The following is an 18,245-nucleotide window of genomic DNA, read 5'->3' on the forward strand; positions in this document are numbered from 1 at the left end:
GGAAACGTGACAGGTGGCCTCTGCTACCCCTGGGGCAGATCATGGGCTGGGCTACCTGGTCCCCAAAGTAAAGGAGCTTTTCCAGAAGTGTTAAGTCACACCGGTTCAGCATTCACATTTGAAAGAAGATGAAAAGACACGCTATACGTCACTTACGTACTTTTTAAAAAAGTTTCAACCTTTCAAAATTTAGACACACGCAAAAACACACATGAACGACAGGAGAGCTGCTCCCTTCTTCAGTGGGGTGGAGCTGAGCGGATGGTTCCCCCACTGCTTTAGAAGTCCAGTGGGAGATTCCACCCAAGAGAGATGTTCCCTTTTTGAAGACTGTTCCAAATTCAGCACCGTAGAGGAGGCAGCTGGCAGGGCCAACGCAGCCTCTGAAAACCCCTCAGTGTTGGGGGGGATTGAAAAATGGCTCTTGCTGAACCTGCAGAGGCCCCCGACTGTACAGCAGTTGGCTTGGTTCCACGTGTCTTAGCCAAGAGTCAGCGATTTAGGTGCCAGGAAAGTTGGCTGCTCGAGAGTCACGGTCCCTGTCGGTCTCTGGGCATTCCCACCCCCCAAGAGAGACCAAATCCTTTATCAGCATGACAGCCCATCTTTTGGATCTGGGTGCAGCTGATTTGGGGAGGAGCATTAGAAAAGCATCACTCCCCATTCCCCCCCCCCGCCCCAATGTCTTTGTTAAGAAGCTCTTGGGAGGTGTCTTTAGAAATGCTACGATCGACACACCAATTGACACCTGTGTTTAAACTGGGCCTCCAAGGACCTCCACTCCGTCCTGGCTCCTGTGGCAAGCTCCTTCTTGGTCCCTGGAAGTCTTCTCCGCTTCACACAGCGGCTCTCAAGAGACACAGAAACCCCAGAGCAGAGCTGAGGCCCCAGCCACGTCCATCGCTAGAATAAACAGCTTGGAGATGCAGCAACTCTGGCTGTGCCAAACCAGGGTCCTTTCCCAAGGCTGCAGGGTGGGGTCAATGGTGGGAACGGCAGCACTTCTGGCGCCTACCGGGCCACCTTCCGGTTCTGCTCCAAGCTTTCTCAGGGGTTCCCTAGGTTTGGTAGCATATCTGGCTGAATAAATTAAAGGCAGGGCCACGGGGACCGAGCCGGTGGGGCAGGCCTTGTCTTTGGTTGCGCCGGGGGTGCCCGGTGGGCCGCGGCTGGCTCACTCTCCCAGCATGCTCTCTAGGATGGCAATGAGGTTGTCCAAGCCCCAGAGGTAGCCGTCCTCACGGTTCCCCTCCACCCACGGCAGCCGGTGTGTCAGGGTCTGCCGCTCAGGCAGTGGGACCGTCTTGCCGAAGTCGATCATCCAGACCCGGGCCAGGCCTGTTTGGTCATGGACGAAGAGCAGGGAGCTGCCTACCACCTGGAAGCGAGAGAGAAGGAGAGAATTCAGCCTGGGGCGTGGAGGCCCAGGAACGGCCGGGAGCCTGTCGGGAAGCCAGTGGCGCTGGGCAAAGGGCTCCCCGCTCATGGAGCGCCTGTCAGCAGCTCGGGAGGTTCCCGCTCGCCCCACGGGGGGACACTCACCTCGTGCACCTTGAAGAACTCGGACTGTTCCAGGGCCAGCCGCACCTCCTGCAGGCGCTCCAGGTAGCTTGGCTAGGGAGAGAGGAGGCGACATTAGGGGGAGAGACGGCCACAAGCCCGCCCGCGGGAGAAGGGCTGCCTCAAGCAGTTCCTCCAGGAACTGGGAAAGCCGGGCCTCGGCCCCACGGCCTTTCCAACCGTGCCTCTGGAAAGCAGCAGCTGGGTCCCAGCCCCCACAACAGCTCCCGTCCCCCAGCCATAGAAGGCGCGCCAGCCGCCCGCGCCACTGGGCAGGAGCTGCACCCTCACCAGAATGCTTTTGTCTCCATCCACGAAGTCCCAGAAGGCCTGCACCACTTGCTCTGGCTGCTGAGTCTTCTTGAAGCTGGTGCTGCAGGTGCCGTCCGCTTTCTGGGAGAGGACAGGAAAAGGAGAAGAAGTCAGCCTGACTGCGGGCAGAGTCTTAGAGCAACTCTTTGCCTCCAGGAACCGAGGATGAGCAGGGCAAGAGGGACACGCCAACGCGGAGGACGGACGGACGGACGGACTGAGCTGCTGGGCTATTGGGGGGGGGGAGCTGGGGGGTCCCCTGGGCTGCACCAAGTCTTGCCCTCTATGCAATGCCGCCACCCTCACTCTTCCAGGCTCTTCCACCTCAATGCACTTTCCTGGCGGCTCAGCAGCAGGGCAAAGCAGAGAGTTTGGCGTCCCTGACGGATGAACGAACTGCTCAGGCCGCTGCGTCGGCGGGCTTTGGTGCTGGGAACTCACAGGGAACAGCGCTGGCAGGTTCAGCCGCAGGAGCACACGCCCATGGGCACACACATCCCTGCTGCTCCTCACCTTGATCCCCTCGATGCGGAAGCCCAGCGTGGCGGTGGAGCTGAGCGTCTCCCTCCACTGCATGTAGCGAGGCTTCAGGACGCCACACTGCACGTGCTCCTCGGCCGTGGGAGCCGCCGGGTCGACGGCAACCATCTTGTCGTACATGTCCCTGCGCGGGCAGGGCTGCTGCCTGGCTTTCTCCAACTCCTCCTCAAGGTATGTCCTACACAGAGCAGGGAGGAGAGAGGCACAACGTCACCAATGTGGCCCAGCCTCTCGGGTGGGGGTCAGCCTAGATGACCTTTTGGCTGCCGCCAGCTGGCCGTTCCCAGCTGAAGGGAGGAGAGGAGGGTTACCTGACGCCCATCTTGCAGTCCATGATGGAAGGGGCATCGAAGCCGCACAGCAAGTCCTCCATCTGGATATAGGGCTCCCCGTCGTGCTCCACAATGCCATAGTAGGCCGGCACATAAGGCTGCAGCGTGTCGCACGCCAAGCGCTCCAGGCACTGCTGCTCACTGGGGCAATACTTCTTCAGGATGCGCCCAAAATCCCCCGCCTTGAAGTTGCCTGCCGAGGAGAGAGAAGGTGCTATTGTTATTTACTGCATTTGTATACCCTCTGTGGGTGGTTTACATAATATCAAGACACTTAAAACAATATACAAAAATTAAAAACCACAAAAATATACAATATTCACATACATTTAAAACCACTATAACGACTTTAAAGACTATGAGCCTAAAAAAACAGACCCAGGCTCATTTCATATTGCTAAATGCCTGGGAGAAAAGTCTTGACCTGGCGCCGAAAAAAATAACGTCAGCGCCAGGCGGGCCTCATCAGGGAGATTGTTTCACAGTTGGGGGCCACCACAGAGAAGGCCCTCTCTCTTGTTGCGGGGTGGGAAGGCGGCACAGGGGTCCTTGTGCCTGCAACATTTTCCCCTCGCCGCTCTCAGGTTCCCTTCCCCGAGGGATTCGTCCGTAAGCTCACATCACATCAGCCCTCGCTGACGCCCATCACTGAAACTATCTTGGGCTAGGAGAATCCCTGAGCCTCCGCACCACTCTCTTAAAAACAGATCAGCCAAGTGACGTTTTCTTTTCCAGTATGGAACAATGAAGCATGTTTCCAAGAGGACCAATGAATACCTGGATACTGGCTTGCTCAGAGGCTTAGTAAGGGGCACTATTGCACGTCTTCCCTGGGCCTCTCTACTACTTGCACTCCGACTGTACAGCCTGTTCATATAACTGAATACTGCAGGATGTGAGGAGATGAAAGGAAGAGGAAACAGGAGTGCTGTGATGCAGGGCAGCCAACAGGGGTTTGCCCCATGGCTTCTGAGCAGGAGTAGTCTTATCTGAGCAGTACGAACTTGGAATTTCAGCAACCGGACCCTTAGAGTTTCACAGTCGTTCTTAACTCGGCTAGCGGGGAAATGCCTGGGTGGGGATGCCCTGAGCGTGAGCTACAGCACTGCCTGCTTACACCCACCCACACATCCACCCATAAATGGGCTCCCCATATCTACCTGCAGCCCCTGGAGAAAGTGCTGCCATGCATTCGCTCCCTGTGGCAAATGGCTGAGCTCCCCCTTCTGCCCCCCTCCACCACATACACCACTGTTCTCACCACCATGGTTACCTGCATGGCCAGCAAGCTGCACCCAGGGGTAGCGTTTTCGGAAGGACACAACGCACGGCGACCAGTGCACCATATTTTTCAACTTCTTCCACGGCTTATTCTGCAGATCAAAGCAAAAGGAGAAGCGCACAGTGAGTGGCTGGGGAGGAGCCCTTCCGCAGTGGCCCCAAAGGCTCAGAAAAATCAGGGCCTTTTAGGGGCAATCCAAGGAGGAAGGGGGAGTGCAGGCACATTTCCACCAGTCGGGGGAAATGTGACCCCTTTCCACCAGTTGCTGGGAAGAGAAAAGTACACACACGCACACGTGTGTACGTATGCACACACACACACACACACACACACACACACACTGCTCTATTATAGTCCTTTGAGATGTATGGATTAAGTAGACAGTGCTGCACAATGGAATGTGCAAACCTAAGACCGACTCTCATCAAGTACAGAAAGAGCTGCTCTGAAACAGGGCAGGAAGCCCCCTCTGAGGAGCAGGGGTCCTTTCCACCTGGCTCTGCCCTCAGAGGTTAGGTACGAAGTTCCAGTTATATGATAGGAAAGAAAAGACTCCCTGCCAAAACAGGCAGACAGCTGCTGCTGCTGTGGCCGGGGAAAAGGGTGTGTGTCTGCAGATGGTCCAGAGCAAAGATGCCCTGAGGCCAGATCAGACCCAGGGTCCCTGCAGTCCAGCACTCTGTTCAAATATGTGGCTGAAGAGCTCTCGACCAGGGACCCACAAGCAGGACACAAGTGCAACAGCACTCTCCTGCCTGTGTTCCCCACGGGCTTAGAGGTCCTGGGGCTTCTGTACAGATCCTGGCACACAGCTGGCATGCAGGGACTCTGGGTGCTTCCAGAGCATCTTCCTGCTAGCCATCTCTTCTGTGGCCCTCGGAGCTGCCCTCCAGTCAAGCTCATGTGATACGCGGAGTTTTTAATCTCCAAATCCCCTGTTGGAGGGTGAGACAAGGACCGTATCTCCCACCAAAAGCAGCAAGAAGGCGGTCCCGCTCCCACACACTCACTGCTGAAAGCCAAGCAAGACGCCCACAGGGGCAGGGCTGAGATGTTATTATTTATTTATTACATTTTTATATAATGTAATGCAGCATGTCGCTTTGCAGGGAAATTCTACGCGTTACAGAAGTGCGAAGAGATCCCTGGTTCCCACAACGCTTAATGTTGCCGAGAGAGAGGCCGGGCCCATGTTCGCTTGGCGGCTCTCGCCTTCTGACCCGGAAGCTGTGTCCCCTAACCCCAGTTGCGTGGACTCCAGCTGTTGCTCAGGGTGAACAAAAAGACACTCTGCATATGATCAAAGATATTCTCCTCTGTTTCTGACTGTTTGGGAAAGAGGCTCCAGCACTGAATCCTAGGTAATATTAAGTTCAGTTTGTCTTTCATGACCAATGCCGGAAGCCAGATTCCAGCTGGACAGCAGGAAAAACTTCCTGACTTGTTAGGGCAGTACGACAATGGAACCAGTGACCTAGGGAGGTTGTGGGCTCTCCCACACTAGAGGCATTCAAGAGGCAGCTGGACAAGCATCTGTTAGGGATGCTTTAGGGTGGATTCCTGCATGGAGCAGGGAGTTGGACTCAATGGCCTTGTAGGCCCCTCCCAACTCTGCTGTTCTATGATTCTATGCCTGTCCTAAGGAGCTTGCACTAGAAGGGCCTGTGGGGGGACGGGGGGGGGGGAGGTTCATAAACAGGGGTGTTAAACCTTAGGCCAGGGGGCACCCCCCCACATCACTGGGTGGTTCCTGCTTTCCCCCCTGACCACTGATCCTTTGGGAGTCTCCCGGCTTTTGCGCATTCCCCCCACCCCATGCTAAAAGGTTGAAGGCTTTGCTACAGGCAGGAAGATGCTGGCGTTGTGCCCACTCCCATTGCCTTTGGCCACGCCCACTGCCCGCCCTTCTCCAAAACGACCCTCAGGCTCTTGCTCAAAAGGATGAAATGGGCCTGCTTGGCGCCAGTCAGACGGCCCAGTCCCAAAGTGGCACCTGGGCGATGCTGCTCGAGGGGGGCCAACAGGGACCCCAATGGCGGTGCATAAAAGTTAAAGGGAGAAGCCGAGTTTCTCAAGTGAGAGGCGAGGAGGAGGAGGAGGAGGAGGAGGAAAGAGGAGGAGGGGGGGCGCGCAGGCTCCTCCTGGGCTTCCCCACCCACCTGCGCATGCGCACGGGCAAGGCTGTGGGACAAGCAGAACCAGGAGCAGGACTATCTGTGGCGTTACACCCCACAAGTCAATTCCAAATGTATGTCTGCGGTTTGTAAGTCTGTGGTTTTAGAATGTTGGCCTGAGTGGGCGGAGTTAGAATGTCTTGGGAGGGGGGAGGAGTGATATATAAGGGAAGCACTGAAGGGATTGAGAAAACTTTTCGGGGGGACTTGTTAGGGACTCTTAGAGTGTTAGTGCTCTCTGTGTTTATGGAACTTAAGTTCTGGGAAATTTGAGGGTCAGTGTAGTGAGTGGTGTCTTTAGAGTGTGGTGTGCACGTAGTGGATGTATATTAATCAATACTGAGAATAAAGAAAGTTCAAGAGTGATTGTGTGAGAAAAAGGAAAGCGTGTATGTGAATGAGTGACAGGATTGTATGGAAGGTTTCAAAAAGGTTTTTAAATGTTGTTATTTGAAACAAAGCTTATGAACTTTTAAAAATAAATTTTGATTGTTTTGTTTTTAAACTACCACAAAAATCCCACGTGTCTGTTTGGCATTTATCATCTTAAGTTTACACATTTAACACCCACTCTGACAATCATTCACCTCAGCAGATATAACTCACAGCGCATTGTTATATATATTAAAATCCTTCTCCATTTAAACCCCTTTCTCCACGTAGTTTGGAGGAAGGTGGTTTTTATCCCTTGCCTCAGGCGTATCAAGCGGTGGTGCTTGGCTTGAACGGGGAGTAGCTGCGGCCGGGTCTCGTGTTCAGAGCCTGTGTCGCCCCACTATCGCCACGCCTCAACTAAAAAAATGGGCGTTATTCATACACCACAGCCTTCCCCAATCTGGTGCCCTCCAGGTGGACTGCACTACTACAGGCCCCAACATTCCCAGCCAGGAAGGCTGAAGCAGGACAATGAAAGGCAGGAAGGGCTTTGCACAGGGACCACACACACACCCCGCTGGCAATTCCTTCCAGAGCTTTGAGGCCACTCCTGGGAAATCCTCCCCCTCCCCACCCCCCAACAAGAGCCCCTGGGAGCGGGGCTGGCCAGAGGCAGGGCTCTTCCCGCTTGGGCAGCCCCCCTGCCCCGGGCTCCCCCAGTCAGGCCAAGGTGTGTGTCCCCCCCCGATTTTGCCCTCCTGGCTCATGCCGCCCGCCCGCCCGCTGTACACCGGACGTATCTCACCTCGCTGGAAGGCTTCTCCACCCCGCCGGAGGCAGAAACCACAGCGTGACGCAGAGTTTCCACTGTGAGCACACGCTGGGGTTTTACTGCCTCCGCCGCAGCTCAGAAGCAAAGATCAGCCGCCAGGTGTGCAGAGTTTCCAAGACCAAAAAGGTGCTGTGGTTCGTGCCTGCTTGGAAGCCAAGCCTTCCGCCCAGGTGGCATGGAGCTGGTTAGGGGGCCTCAGTGAGGAAGCTGGTGAGTGGCACTCTGTGCATGCTCAAAAGCACCCTCAGTTTGAAAATGTCAGGGTGGACCACTGTTAAGTTAAAAAGAGGACATGAGGGGCCAAGGGGCACTGGCCTCGGGGGGGGGTGTTTCTTCTCCATCGGTTGGTCCAATCCTTTCTGTCCCTCTCAGCCACGCCTGAGGGCCCCCTCCTGGGCAAGGGCCCCCTCTGCTTCTTAGTCACAACCAGCCGGGGAGAGGCAGTTTGAGCCAGAGTTTAGTGCCAGAATCCACTTCCAGGGCCAGGGCTCAAATCCTACAACAATATGAGCCAGAATTCAATCAGGCTGCTTCTGAGCATACACAGAGTGCCTTCCTTTCTCTGTCAAGGATCTAGTCCAGGGGTGGGCAATGTGTGGCCTACAATTCCCATCTGCCCCAGCTAGCAGAGCCAATGGAGAAGCACAATGGGAGTGGGGGGCCAACACATCTCAGGGCCACAAGTTGCCCACCCCAGATAGCCAGAGCCCTCTAAGCTTGGACCTGGGGAAGCACCAGCCACAAGACCAGGAAGCCGCCAGGCAAGCTTCAGCCTCCCCCCCATGCACCCCCTTTTGCAAACTTTGCTTTGTGGATCAGTAATGAGGGCCCCCGCTGCCATAGCACAAGCCCCCCTCCCTCTCCCCACCCCAAAATCACCCATCCAGATCGCCACCCACTTGGACAAGAGAGCTGCTTGGGCCTGGTAGGAAAGGGAGCGGGGAGAGATAGATCTTCACGGGAAACGGCAGCGGCAGAAAGCTCAGCATTTCCACCACCTGCCTGGACAGGTTCAGCCGGCTGGCGGGCAGAGGGCGGGCTGCGGGCAGCGCCAGGCACCACGGCTGCCAAGTTTCCCCCCTGTCTTTTTGTAAACACGCCTCATGGGCCCGTAGGAGAGAGCGGCAGTGCATTTGCGTGGGGAAACTGGGCCATGCCAGGGGCAGCGGCAACCAGCGTTTCAAGGGCTCTCTCGTTCAGAGGCCTGCCCAAGATTTGGGAGGAACCCCACTCCCAGCATCACCACTGAGCCTGGGCTGAGCCCCATAACCTATTTATTGGCCGTGGCAGGCTCACCCCTGGAACGCCAACCAGAATTTGGGGGAAGAGAACACAGCAGAAGCTACGGAGACACCGCACAAGCCCTGGTACACCAAGGACGCAAAAGGGGGTCACAGATAATGAGGGGCGCGCAGTGCTCAGCGGAACAGACCCACATGCCGAGGTCTGCCCTCCTGCTGGCTGCCGTGGAACCTGCTTCCTAACCAAAGGCTTCAAGCCGTACAGCCAGAATCCTGTGTGGCAAGAGGCCACCGCGGTCCCACAACACCACTACTCGAGGGAGTGACACATTCTGAGTGCTACATGGAGGGAGGGAGGGAGAGAGAAAGGCTTTGGAGGAAGGATTTCATCCGTGCCAGCATCAAGTTTCAGGGTGAAAGCTCATCGCACCAAGATAACTCAGGTAGCAAATCAGGAGGTTGCCTCTGGGCACAGGCAGAGTGCACACCACCAGGTCATCATGACTGGCCCCCAACACACAGAAAGCACAACTTCCCAGCCAGATGAGAATCCCAGGCAGAAACCAGCGACAACTTTACACAGATCACAGTTTAAATGCCACAGAAGTACGGTTTGCGCACGGACAGAGTGGCACAGAGCAACGTCGGAAGCTGATTACGCTCACAGACCTCTGGTCCATCTAGCCCAGTATTGTCAACACCGACTGGCAGCCGGGGCTTCAGGCGGGAGTTTTCCCAGCCCTACCTGGGGATCGAACCCAGGACCTTCCGCATACAAAGCACACGCTCTACCACGGAGCCACGGCCCCTCTCCAAAGGCGGCGAGGCCAGAGACCGCGCTGCTCCCTCGGGCCCCCCACCCAGCAGGGAAAAGAGGTTCCAAAGGCGCGCCCTGCCCCTTGTCCCCGCTGCCCCGCCCCGCCCGAGACAAGCCCGGCCACGGAGAGGCGCAAGGAAGGCCAGGCCACCCATCACGAGGCGGTGGACACTCACCCGACAGGAGCCGCTGTCCAGCTTCCTCATGGCCTGCCCCAGGCCCGCAGCACAAAGAAGCCCCAGTTCTGGAGCAAGAGGAAAGGGCCGCATACTGGGCTTGTGGCGTGCGCAGGGCCAGAGCTTTTATGCGCTTCCCTCACCACTCCCTGCTCGACATAATATTTACGGCACGCGATGCCCCTCCCTCTTTCTGAAAGGGGGGGGAGACGGGCAATGATGATGCTAGCAGGTTGCCAAGCAACCGGGGATCTTGCAAGTAAGTTTCCATGACAGCAAACCAGAAAGGAAGAGAGAGGAAGAGGGCGCATGAGGCAGCTCTGTTGTAATCCAGGAGAACTGGGTTCAGTCTCTGGGTGACGAGGCCGACAGGCTGCGCTTGGCTGTGGGTGGAGGGAACAGAGCAACTCTTGCTTTTGGCAAGATGACACAGTCCAGGGGAAGGGGCGCACACACAGCCCTGCCCCACCTGGTTCGGGACTCGCCCTCAAACAGGAAGAGGAATTTGCCACTCCTCAGCATGCAAGAGTCTGGCACTGGGAAGGAGGGGGGAGAGAGAAAGGCCAGAAGCCCCCACCCCAGCCTCTGCACTTATTAGCACTACAGAAGCAAGTAAATCGCCCAGCGAGAGACCCAGACGCGGGAGTTCAAACCACTAGGAACCAGGGCCTCCCTTTCCACCTCCTTCCAGGTGCATGGAAGCCAGCTGTGGGTACCACAACGGTGAGGAAAATGCACTCTGGCCATGCTCATTCCTACTTTGCAGATTCCAGACTTGGAGCTGCATTCCAGAGGAGTGGGTTTAGAGCACTCCCTCTTGCCACAGATGCTCTCCACCGCTGTGAGCAAATCTCTCTCTCAGCCTCAGTTCTGCACCCGTGAATTGGGAATTCCACTAGCCTACATCACGGAACAACTGGATGGGAACGAGGACGCAGCCCTGGGGGCTTAATGGCAACCTCCGGCATCTGAAGCGGTCTTCCTCTGAATACAGCTCCAGGGACGGCAGAGCCCTGCTCTGCCTGCCCGTGGCCTTCCTTGTGGCACGTGGCTGCCATGGTGGGAAATGGGAGGCTAGGCAGCCTCGGGGCTCTCCCTCTGGTCAGGATGCCTCGCAGTCATGTGGGGCAGAACATTCTCCAGGGCCTTATTTCCCCCATGGAAAAGTTCACAGAGGGCGAGCTTGGCAGTCCCAAAGTTGCAATTAATGTTTACCCTTGTATGTGTGAGAAGGCATGGAGGCATTTATGTGTCAGAGGGAAATGGAACTGACGGTGCCCCGGCAGCCTCCATGGAAGAGGGCGGGCCTCCCCTGACATGGGCGGGTGTCACTCCGGCTTGCTAACATCAATCACGGGGTCAACCGTCTTGCTGAGTACCTGTGCTGTTGTGGTCTGCTTGCATTTACACACCTGGAAGCCACAAGCGGCCCATGGCCCATCTGAAGCCTAAGAGCTTTTTCCGATGCCAACGGGACATCGTCCAAGGCAAATGAACTCTGACTACGTTGGAAGTTTTGGCAGAAACCCCACATTGCAGCGGTTGCAAGGGTGCTTCCCCTGCACCTGATCCCGGCACCTTCTGCAGCAATGGGAAGGGCCCTGAGGCGCCCCCCCCTCAATGGTCCGACGCAGCTGCCTTGAACTGCCAGCAACCTCCTGCTGACCACAAATGCAAGTTAGAGCATCACAGCCCAGGAAGCTGCCCTTCCAACCTACAGAAGAGGGCTGATTGCCCCACCGTCCTATCTATGGGTCAGAAACATCTCTCTCGCCCTGTTTGTGTGACCCACAGCAGAATCCCCACCAAGACGATTTCATCTCCCCTGGAACGAGTGGGGAGCCAAGCGATGGGTGCCGAAGGGGGCTGCCCCCGCCTGCCCTGCTGCTGCCTCCCTCCCTCCCCCCCACTCTTCAAAGCCTTTGGCAAGCCCCACCCACAGGCGGGAGGCTGCTCCGTATGGACAGTGCTGGCCTCAGTGGACCAAGCGCTGGACTCCGCAGAAGGCCGCTTCCTAGGTGCGGAAGCGGCTGTGTGCCTGAAGCCATTGCAGGGGGCTTCCGAAGCGCCTGGAGGCCGCAGCCTAATGCGGATTTTGCAAGTGTCAGATTTTGTTGCAGATCAAAGCTGATCTCTCTCGGTATCCTGCTCTGCAAACAGAACAATTAACTGAATCACAGATTATCAAGCAGACTGAAAGTTTAACAGCTCATGGTGGAATCGCTGTAGTCGCCCGCCCTCAGCTCCAGGGATTGAACTGGGGCCCTTCTGCTTTTAGCCTTTGCTGCAAACACCCCCACAGGAAGAGGGACCCCAGAAGACTGAGAGGCACCTCAGCAACCAAAGAGATCTGCTCACACGGCTGGACGGGAGCTGCACAGCTGTGGTTTGGTGGTGGACCGCCCAGGAGCCAGAGGAGCCGGCCTGGCAAGCTGAGGTGGCAGCTCTGCAAACCCATCTAGAGCCTTTAGGTACCAGCAGCCGAAGTGAGGCTGCAAAGACCAGCCCAGAGACCCGAGTCCTTTTCCTGCGGAGCCTGCTCCTGCCACCCCCGTCGGCACGGCTACTCCCAGACAGTGGGCACGAGTGCAAGAAGTGGACGTGAAGCCCAGAGGAGCACTCCTGGTTTGGCTGCATTCATCCTGTTCCCCTTTCGAAAGGAAGAGCAGCGCGCCCAAGAGGGTGGCAGGGATGAAGATTTATCCCACTTGCAAGTCACCCAATGGCCAAAGCTCTCAGGCCGACATGCATAACGAGAGCAGATCCAACGAAGTCCAGGGCTGCCACTCTTCCTTCTCTCCCGCCCCGTGTCAAAGTGGCAACTCCCACCCCGCTTATTTTGGTGGGCAGAAGGCCTCCTCGTGGGCCTCGCCACGCAATCTCATCTTTCCAACGCACCACTGAACTTCGAAAATGCAACCACCTGGGAAGCAGTGAGAAAATATAGACTGGACTAATCTGTAGTAGATAAATGTAAAGATGTGAAAAAAGGTTGCAAGGGCCTTTTTTTTAAAAAAAACACCAACACAGACTTTTTTCCTGGCAGATCTCCTCAAAGCGGTGCCCTTGTCTGGCTCACGCCCATAATCATGAACCCCAGGGGTTCCCTTTGCATGACACAGATGTACCGGTAGTTTCCCTTGTGTGAACGAGCTCTCGGGGCTGAGGGCAGATGGAACCAGAGAGCTTTGTTTCCAGCGACTGTTTAAACAACACCCAAATTCTTATAAGTCGGAGGAGGGAAAACGAAAGTCTTCCCACAGCTCATCTGCCCTGGGCCTTCGCGATGTCTTCTGTCTGCCTCAACCCGTCCTTTGAGCCTTTGAAGTCTCATTCTTATACATAGGAAAATCTGAACCATGGGAATTTGCAAAGAGATTCAGCCATCAGTCCACTGATCTTTTTTAAAAGAAAAATCCACCCAAGCTAGCGGGCCCCACTGCCTTTTGTGGTAGCGGCAAACATACAGTCTGGCCGTGTCTCGGGGTCTGCAGACGTCCTCCTCCTCTGAGGACCCTCTTCAGCAAAGCTGTGTTTACAAAGGTGAGGGCCTTGTTTGAGATGGCGCCTCAACTCGAGAACTCTCCCCCCAAAGAGGCTCAACTGGCACAGGCCCCGCAAACTTCGGGGCACCAGGGGGAGAAGGCTTTTTTATTTGCCCAAGCGTTTTAGAGGACGTTTTACGCTGATTTTATGCTTCAGTCTGTTTTCTATTGCTCTTAATTGAATGCAGCATTCTGTTATGTTTATTTCCTGTTGTTATTCTATTGCCTTTACATGTTTGTGTATAAAGGCCTTACTCACCCTGTCTTGGGACCCTTTTGAAGAAAGGTAGATAAGAACTGTTTTGAATAAATGAACAGGAGGAGCAAATTCCCCACACTGGCCTCGGGATGCTTCCTCACCAGGACCGGATTAGTGCCGCACCACTCCAGGAATTACCAGAAAGTCCCCTCCGTTTCCCTGCAGTTCCTGCCCAAACAAGCTGCAACAGCCCAGTCAGGCGGAGGAGTAAGGGCGCAACGTGGGATCAAAAACAGGCCTCTCCAGTACTGGCTTTGCCCTCCGCCGCCATGGGGTGAGTCAGCCCAAGCTTCAAAAATCCCAGTTCCAGGCCACGTCGGTCCTGGTTTTGGTGCTTCGAGACCCAAGGCCAGCAAAGAGGGAGCGAAAGCGTGAATCAGCCAGGCATTCGGCCGCCTTTGGAAGCGAGGATTATTCATCTGGCAGGAAATGCATTCCTCCTCCTTGTCCTCTGTGGCAAAGTGAACAACAACAATTCCACCTGGAGCAAATGAAGCATCCAGAAAGTTGCTCACGGAGAGCGGGGGGGGGGGGGGAGGCAAGGCGCTGAGTCCCAAGCCTTGCCTGGAAGCCCGCCCACAATCCCAGACCTGTGAATGTGGCGACACGGTGGGCAAGGAAAGGTGCTCTGCACATGCTCAGAAGAACTCCATGCAACGTAATAATCAACCAGATGAAAGTCAATATAGACTCCCTGAGAACTTCATGGTTCTTTCTTCAGAACAGTAAACAATCCAGAAACAGCAGTTTTAGATCTCGGACCAGGGCAAAAAAGGCACAAATTAATTTATAGCAGTACAGCCCTGTGATGGGATGGCCACTTCTCAACACTCAAAATATGCCCAGCTGTCACATATGGGTATTCTTTTTAAAGACAACATCTCTGAGGCCCCTATTCTCCTCTTGCTTATATCAGACGCTGCCGAGTCTCCTACCACAAACACCAGGTACACGCACGCGTGCACACGCATGCACACTTACATGTGCACTTCATACTGTAAGTGCCAGAGTTCAGAAGGTGCCCACACCCGGCAGGAAGGGGAACATGCAAGGCTAGACCTGGAAGCCACTTCGGCTTCTTCCTGTGAAACTCCATCAAGCAAAACTCAAGGGTTTAAGAAGTCACATGTCAGTCTGATTGTGTGGTTTAAAAGTGCCAATGTCAACTAATTTTTTAAAATAGGTACCAATTATTTCCTGGAACGACAGGAGGAGGAGGAGCAGGGGAAACCCTGATGCTCTGCTTTCATCTCAACAGGGGAAAATATTGGGTAGTCAAATGTGCCTATTTGTCTGCTCTTCCTTGCTAAGGCTGAGACCTTTGTTTTGAAACACATTTCTAGAAAAACAGGAAAGTGTGACTGCAAACTGATCAGAAAACATTATTTTTACTTCAATGTTCAGCTCTCAGGTTGATGGAAACACTTTGCACAACCATAACTCACTGAGTCAAGGGAACAAATTATTTTGCACGATGTGGGGGACGGAGAGAGGTTGGGAAACAGTCAATGATGATGCCGACTGTCCAGGCAGAGGCCAGGCCTGGCTAAGCAGCAGCATTGCCACCTCCTGGACTATGATTAGATTGGGATCATTATACTTCCCCTGATCCCTCGGGATCAACCTGGCAGTGGGGAAGTTTCTCTCTCTCTCTCCCCCGCCCCACTCATCTGTAAAGGATGGAGCCAGGGCGATGGGGCTGGCAGACTCAGGTCAAAAGCTCAGCTCAGCTCGAAATTTGCGAGGGGCCCGCTGGCAAGACCCTCCTCTCTGGTCACACCCCCACCCCTTCCTAATCTATGACACTGGAGAAGAGGGGATCACAGGAGGGCCTTATTAGCATTAGTTATTGGCCGCCTTGAGGCCCAGCATTGGGCAAAAGGCGGGAGACAAATAAATATAATAATATACAGAAACGTGGCCACAAGGTTGCTCTAATGGTGAAATGGAGCTGCAGTAAAAGTTATTAAACAGATAAAAAAGAGCTTGAAAACCTACTTCCATATCCCCAGTCTCTCCTCCCCACTCCCAGCCACACATGTGCCCCAAATCTGAACAAACCCAAGGACTTGAGGAGTTGCAACAGTTGTGCAATGCAAAGATCCCACCACCACCACCACCACCACCAAAAGAACCTTTTCTGGGGCATCTCCTCCCCCTCCCCCCAACGTGGCTTTTGGAAAGGGAAGGAAAGGAAAGGAGAAGGTGCCGCTTTTCCTGGAGCTTTTCAGAGGGTTTTGCTGCTCTCGCTGAATTGTAATCTGTTGCTTGTTTACATTTTCCGTGTGCAGTGGCTGCGTCGTGACGATTCTTCTATTGTTAGTCACCTCAGAAGTTCTCGTGAGTAAGAAGTGTTGAGCAGGGGATGGGGAAATTCGTATTTATAGGAAGCGGGCCAGATCCAGTGTGTGCCATATTGCAAGCGATGCATTAAAGCACAGCTTGTGCAAGAGCTCACCCGAGTCACGGCTGGGCTGGCGGCTGCGTTGCGATGCGAGAGCCCGATGGGCGTCCCCACAACAAGCACAGAGCGAGCGAGCGAGCGAGCGGGTCTCCGGCACCAAGCCCAAGCAGACCTCAGGGCCCCCCGCGAGGGCAAACCCCGCCCGGCTTCCGCCTGGCTTTGGTCCGGGAGCAGCAGAGGCCGCTGCAGGTCCCTCCCGGGTCAGGCGGCCGGCAGCACGTCCGCGCCTCTCCCAGAACAAGGCAATAGCTGCCGTTTCAGCCTCCCACCACGGGCGCCTTCCAGTCAGGGGCCGAGACTGGGCTCCTGGCCGCTTCGCTTTGCCCATTAAATGCAAAGAGCGCGCTTCCTCCTGGGTGGGATTCCTGGGCTGGCCCCCAATGGCTCCTTCCCCTCCAGAGCCTGGAGGGCTGACCGGCCTTTGCGGCTCAGTGGTGCAGGTTGCAATCCCCTCTCTGAGCAAATGCCACAGGGCTTCCTTCTGAATAGATGCATAAAGGCCAGCGCTGGCAGCCTCTCTTGGTAAAATTAGGCTGATAAATCCAATCAATAATAACCCGGGGGCGGGTGCATTTCAAGGTTCACAGAGCTTCACACGGTCTCAGAAACCCACAGCAGCCCTATAGGATCAACAGCCTCAGCTTTTCAAGGAGGCGTTCCTCCCCTTCCTCCCGTTCTCGAAAACATCAATACAGCAACAGCTGAAATGTGCTTAACACCACAATACCAAGAGGCTTACTCAGAAGTAACTCCCCGCCGCCTTGGAGAGGATTTGCTTCCAAGTAAGTTTGTAGAGCTATCTAATAAATGCTGTCATTTAAGAACAACCGAAAAGGTCTGCTATTTGTTTATGATGGGTGTGCTATATGTTCCTGAATGCATGGCATTTTAATATAGCATTTTACAGCGAGATGCTACGCATGCCTACTCAAGAGTAAGTCTCATTGCGCTCAGTGGAGTTTGTTCCCAAAGGAACGGGTACAGAATCGCAGCCTTGCAGTGCAGTCCTACACAGGTCTATTCGGAAGTCAGTCCCACCGGGTGCCAGGGGTCTTACTCCCCGGGAAGGGTGCCTAGGATCGCAGCCGCAGCTATGCCCCCCGCCCTGCCGGAAGGGTCCGACCCGCGCAGGGGCAAAGTACGCGCCGCACGGCCAACTACTCCCTTCCCAAGAGACGAGGAAAGAAGCAAAGGCCGCCCGCGTGTTTCCAGCAGATCCCAAGCAGGCCTTGAAATACTTTCCCCGGGGCGGGTGGGGGAATCGGACGAAGGGGGCAGCCTTGTACCCACGATCAACCGCCGTGGGGCTTACTTCCGAGTAAACGCGCAACAGGATCGGGCCGGGAAGCTGTGAGCTCCTGCACGGAGCCAACCGCGCGCCAAGCATAAAACCACGGCAGCGTCCCAAGAGTCCCGGTTTCCTCAGAAGTAAGCCCGTTCGAGTTGCACGGGCCTCCCTTGGTGGGAGAAGCGAGCGCGCCTGAAGCCGGGGAGAAGCCTCGCCGGGGCCCCTGACTCGCGAGGAAGCGCGGCTCGGGCTGGGGCTGGGGCTGGGGCTGGGGCTGGGGCTGGGGCTGGGGCTGGGGCTGGGGCTGGGGCTGGCCCCTGCCAGGCAAGGCTGCCAGCTCGGCTTCTCTCGAGAGTCCGGCCGGGGCTGCGCAGCCGCCTTACCTGCCGCTCGGGCTCGTCCCCGGCGCCGTCGGAGCCGTGTCCGGCCGGGAGGTGGGCCTGCCCGGCCGGCGCCCCGCCTGCTGCTGCCGCCGCTGTGTCCAAGCGCATCGCCGCTGCTCGACGCCGCCGCCGCCGCCCGCCGCCCGAGCCGCGCGGGCCCCAGTGGCGCGCTCCGCTCCGCTCCGCTCCGCCCCGGGAGGTGGAGCCGCCGCCGCCGCCGCCGCCGCCTTTGCGCGCTCCAGCCCAGCCCAGCCCAAGCGCAGCGCCGAGAGCCAGGGGGCCTCGCGGCTTCGCCCCCTCCATTCCAGGGATCCCTGTCACGGTGCGAAGGGGAGACCTACCCCGCCGGAAGCATGGTCAGTCAGCCTTCCCCAGCCTAGAACCCTCTAGACGTGTGGGACTACAACTCCCATCACACTGGGTGGGGATTATGGGAGTTGTGATCCAGCCCATCTGGAGGGCGCCAGGTGGGGGAAGGCTGCTGCAGGGAGCCGCGGGCGACGGCGGCTTCCCAGTGGAGCCCTCCCCATCCATTACAGGGAGCCAAGCGGCTGCAATCCTAGGCCTGCTTACCAGAGCGTAAGCCCCATTCAACACAGCGAGGCCGACTTCAGCGTAAGCAGGTGCAGGATCGTGCCACAGCTCTGGAGTTCTGCTGCTACCAA

At 56.1% G+C, this 18,245-nt stretch overlaps 1 protein-coding gene across 1 annotated transcript; it reads right to left on the reverse strand.

Annotated features, from left to right (window-relative positions):
* Positions 1–682: 682 nt before the first annotated feature.
* Positions 683–17,691, reverse strand: ITPKC (inositol-trisphosphate 3-kinase C). The gene is made up of 7 exons (XM_063140417.1): positions 17,581–17,691; positions 4,018–4,117; positions 2,724–2,937; positions 2,386–2,590; positions 1,852–1,953; positions 1,543–1,614; positions 683–1,378 (listed from the first exon to the last, which is right to left on the reverse strand). The coding sequence occupies exons 1-7, from the start codon at positions 17,686–17,688 to the stop codon at positions 1,175–1,177; spliced, it is 1,005 nt and encodes a 334-aa protein (XP_062996487.1). The 5' UTR covers positions 17,689–17,691; the 3' UTR covers positions 683–1,174.
* Positions 17,692–18,245: the final 554 nt, after the last annotated feature.

Source organism: Elgaria multicarinata, chromosome 13 (assembly GCF_023053635.1).
Source record: "Elgaria multicarinata webbii isolate HBS135686 ecotype San Diego chromosome 13, rElgMul1.1.pri, whole genome shotgun sequence".
Classification (NCBI taxonomy): domain Eukaryota; kingdom Metazoa; phylum Chordata; class Lepidosauria; order Squamata; family Anguidae; genus Elgaria; species Elgaria multicarinata.

Bases quoted from the DNA above. Each gene is read 5' to 3' on its own strand.
- ITPKC (XM_063140417.1), bottom strand. From the start codon at position 17,688: ATGCGCTTGGACACAGCGGCGGCAGCAGCAGGCGGGGCGCCGGCCGGG. The intron at 4,118-17,580 runs GTAAGGCGGCTG...TTTGATCTGCAG, and splicing joins GGGACGAGCCCGAGCGGCAG to AATAAGCCGTGGAAGAAGTT. The intron at 1,615-1,851 runs GTGAGGGTGCAG...CTCTCTCCCTAG, and splicing joins ATGGAGACAAAAGCATTCTG to CCAAGCTACCTGGAGCGCCT.